At 56.8% G+C, this 2,064-nt stretch overlaps 1 protein-coding gene across 1 annotated transcript in view; it reads left to right on the top strand.

The window, feature by feature from the left end:
- The window catches only part of LOC104917205 (magnetosome-associated protein MamJ-like), a 3,666-nt gene that overhangs the window by 614 nt on the left and 988 nt on the right, over positions 1-2,064 (top strand). Inside the window, exon 3 of the mRNA XM_019611865.1 lies at positions 478-2,058. Within this exon, the coding sequence (XP_019467410.1) occupies positions 840-2,058 (1,219 nt within the window). The 5' untranslated portion in view covers positions 478-839. The remainder of the gene's footprint in view (positions 1-477; positions 2,059-2,064) is intronic.

The following is a 2,064-nucleotide window of genomic DNA, read 5'->3' as shown; positions in this document are numbered from 1 at the left end:
TGTGCCTTGCTGCTGCTGCTGCTGCCTTGCTTTGCACGCTCATCCCTGCTGAGGACAGAAGGACACCAGGACCCCCCACTGCGGCACAAAGACCAACCCCCCCCAAAATCCCACACCCTCACCCCAAAACCCGGCGTTTGGGGACACCAGCCCCCAAATCACACCATTTACCCATTTAGGGATGCAGATTTGGGACCGGATGGTGGAAAAAAAATATATATAATAATAATTAGAAACCACATTCGGGTCGCATCTTGTTTCTGTAGCCAGGACCCCGAGCTCTGAACCCAACCCAGGTGTTTTCAGCCCTGAACGGAAGATGGAGATGAAAGCACTGGTGCTGTTATCCGCTCGCATGGCCACGCTGTTCGTGGGAGGGTCCCCAAAATATCCCCCAGGGGAACACGGAGGGGGGGGTGCCTGCTTGCCCCCCGCATGCCGCTTGCCCTAACAGCAGCTGAGTTTCTCCCCCACCAGCGAGTGAAGCCGCATCGGGGGGCGGCGAGGGGAAAAAACCCCTCCTCCGACCTTCGAGCCCCGAAGCCTTCGTCCCGTTCTCCTCCTCCTCCTCCTCCTCTTCACAAGGGGAACCCCAAAAAGAGAAGGATTCCCCCGAATCGCCCTTCGAATTGGTGCTGGACCGTGCAGCTTTCGACCGGGAATACGCGGCGGCTCTGCTGGGGGAGAGAGCAGCTCTCAGCCAGATCCCAGAGGATCAAATCTGCGACTTCACCACCAAACCACGCGGCGTCTCCAGCATCTCCAAAAGCCCGGCGTTGTGCCGGCAGAGCTCGGGGACGGCGGCGGCTCTGGAAGAGGTGTCCAAGTGCGTGAGGGAGATGCACAGCTTCACCAGCGAGCTGCTGAGCTGGGACTGGGTGGAACGCGGCGATGGGCCTCCGCCGGGTGATGACAGCTCAGGGGATTCCGATGACACGGTGATTGAGGATGATGGGGAGAGAGGTGACAGCGCGGCGTCCCTGCAGCGCCGTGGCGGCGGGTCGGTTGTGCCGACGGATGCTCCTCGCGGAGGAGGCGGTGGTGTGGAGTCAGAACCAGAAGCGCAGCCAGGCGTTTCAGTGGTTCCGATGGAAAGCCCTGCCATAAATGTGGAGTCAGAAGCACAGCAAAGTGTTTCAGTGGTTCCGATGGGAAGCCCTGCCATAAATGTGGAGTCAGAACCAGAAGCACAGCGAGGCAGCTCTGTGTTTCCAATGAAAAGCCTTCCCATAGAGGTGGAATCAGCAGCAGAAGCACAGCGAGGTGTTTCGGTGGTTCCGATGGAAAGCCCTGCCATAGAGATGGAATCAGAACCAGAAGCACAGCGAGGCAGCTCTGTGGTTCCAATGAAAAGCCTTCCCATAGGTGTGCAGTCAGCAGCAGAACCACAGCCAAGTGTTTCAGTGGTTCCGATGGAAAGCCCTGCCATAAATGTGGAGTCAGAAGCACAGCAAAGTGTTTCAGTGGTTCCGATGGGAAGCCCTGCCATAAATGTGGAGTCAGAACCAGAAGCACAGCGAGGCAGCTCTGTGTTTCCAATGAAAAGCCTTCCCATAGAGGTGGAATCAGCAGCAGAAGCACAGCGAGGTGTTTCGGTGGTTCCGATGGAAAGCCCTGCCATAGAGATGGAATCAGAACCAGAAGCACAGCGAGGCAGCTCTGTGGTTCCAATGAAAAGCCTTCCCATAGGTGTGCAGTCAGCAGCAGAACCACAGCCAAGTGTTTCAGTGGTTCCGATGGAAAGCCCTGCCATAAATGTGGAGTCAGAACCAGAAGCACAGCCAGGCGTTTCAGTGGTTCCGATGGAAAGCCCTGCCATAAATGTGGAGTCAGAAGCACAGCAAAGTGTTTCAGTGGTTCCGATGGAAAGCCCTGCCGTAGAGGTGGAGTCAGAACCAGAACCACAGCCAGGCGTTTCAGTGGTTCCGATGAAAAGCCTTCCCATAGAGGTGGAATCAGCAGCAGAAGCACAGACACGCGCTTGGGTTGTGCCAATGGAAACCCCTCCTGATCAGAAGGGCTTGGGGTCCCCTCAGCCTAAAAGAAACGCCCCCAAAAGCGTCT

The sequence above is a fragment of the Meleagris gallopavo genome, unplaced genomic scaffold, assembly GCF_000146605.3.
Source record: "Meleagris gallopavo isolate NT-WF06-2002-E0010 breed Aviagen turkey brand Nicholas breeding stock unplaced genomic scaffold, Turkey_5.1 ChrUn_random_7180001957429, whole genome shotgun sequence".
In the NCBI taxonomy this organism is placed as follows: Eukaryota; Metazoa; Chordata; class Aves; order Galliformes; family Phasianidae; genus Meleagris; species Meleagris gallopavo.
This window is presented reverse-complemented; position numbering and strand designations above follow the sequence as displayed.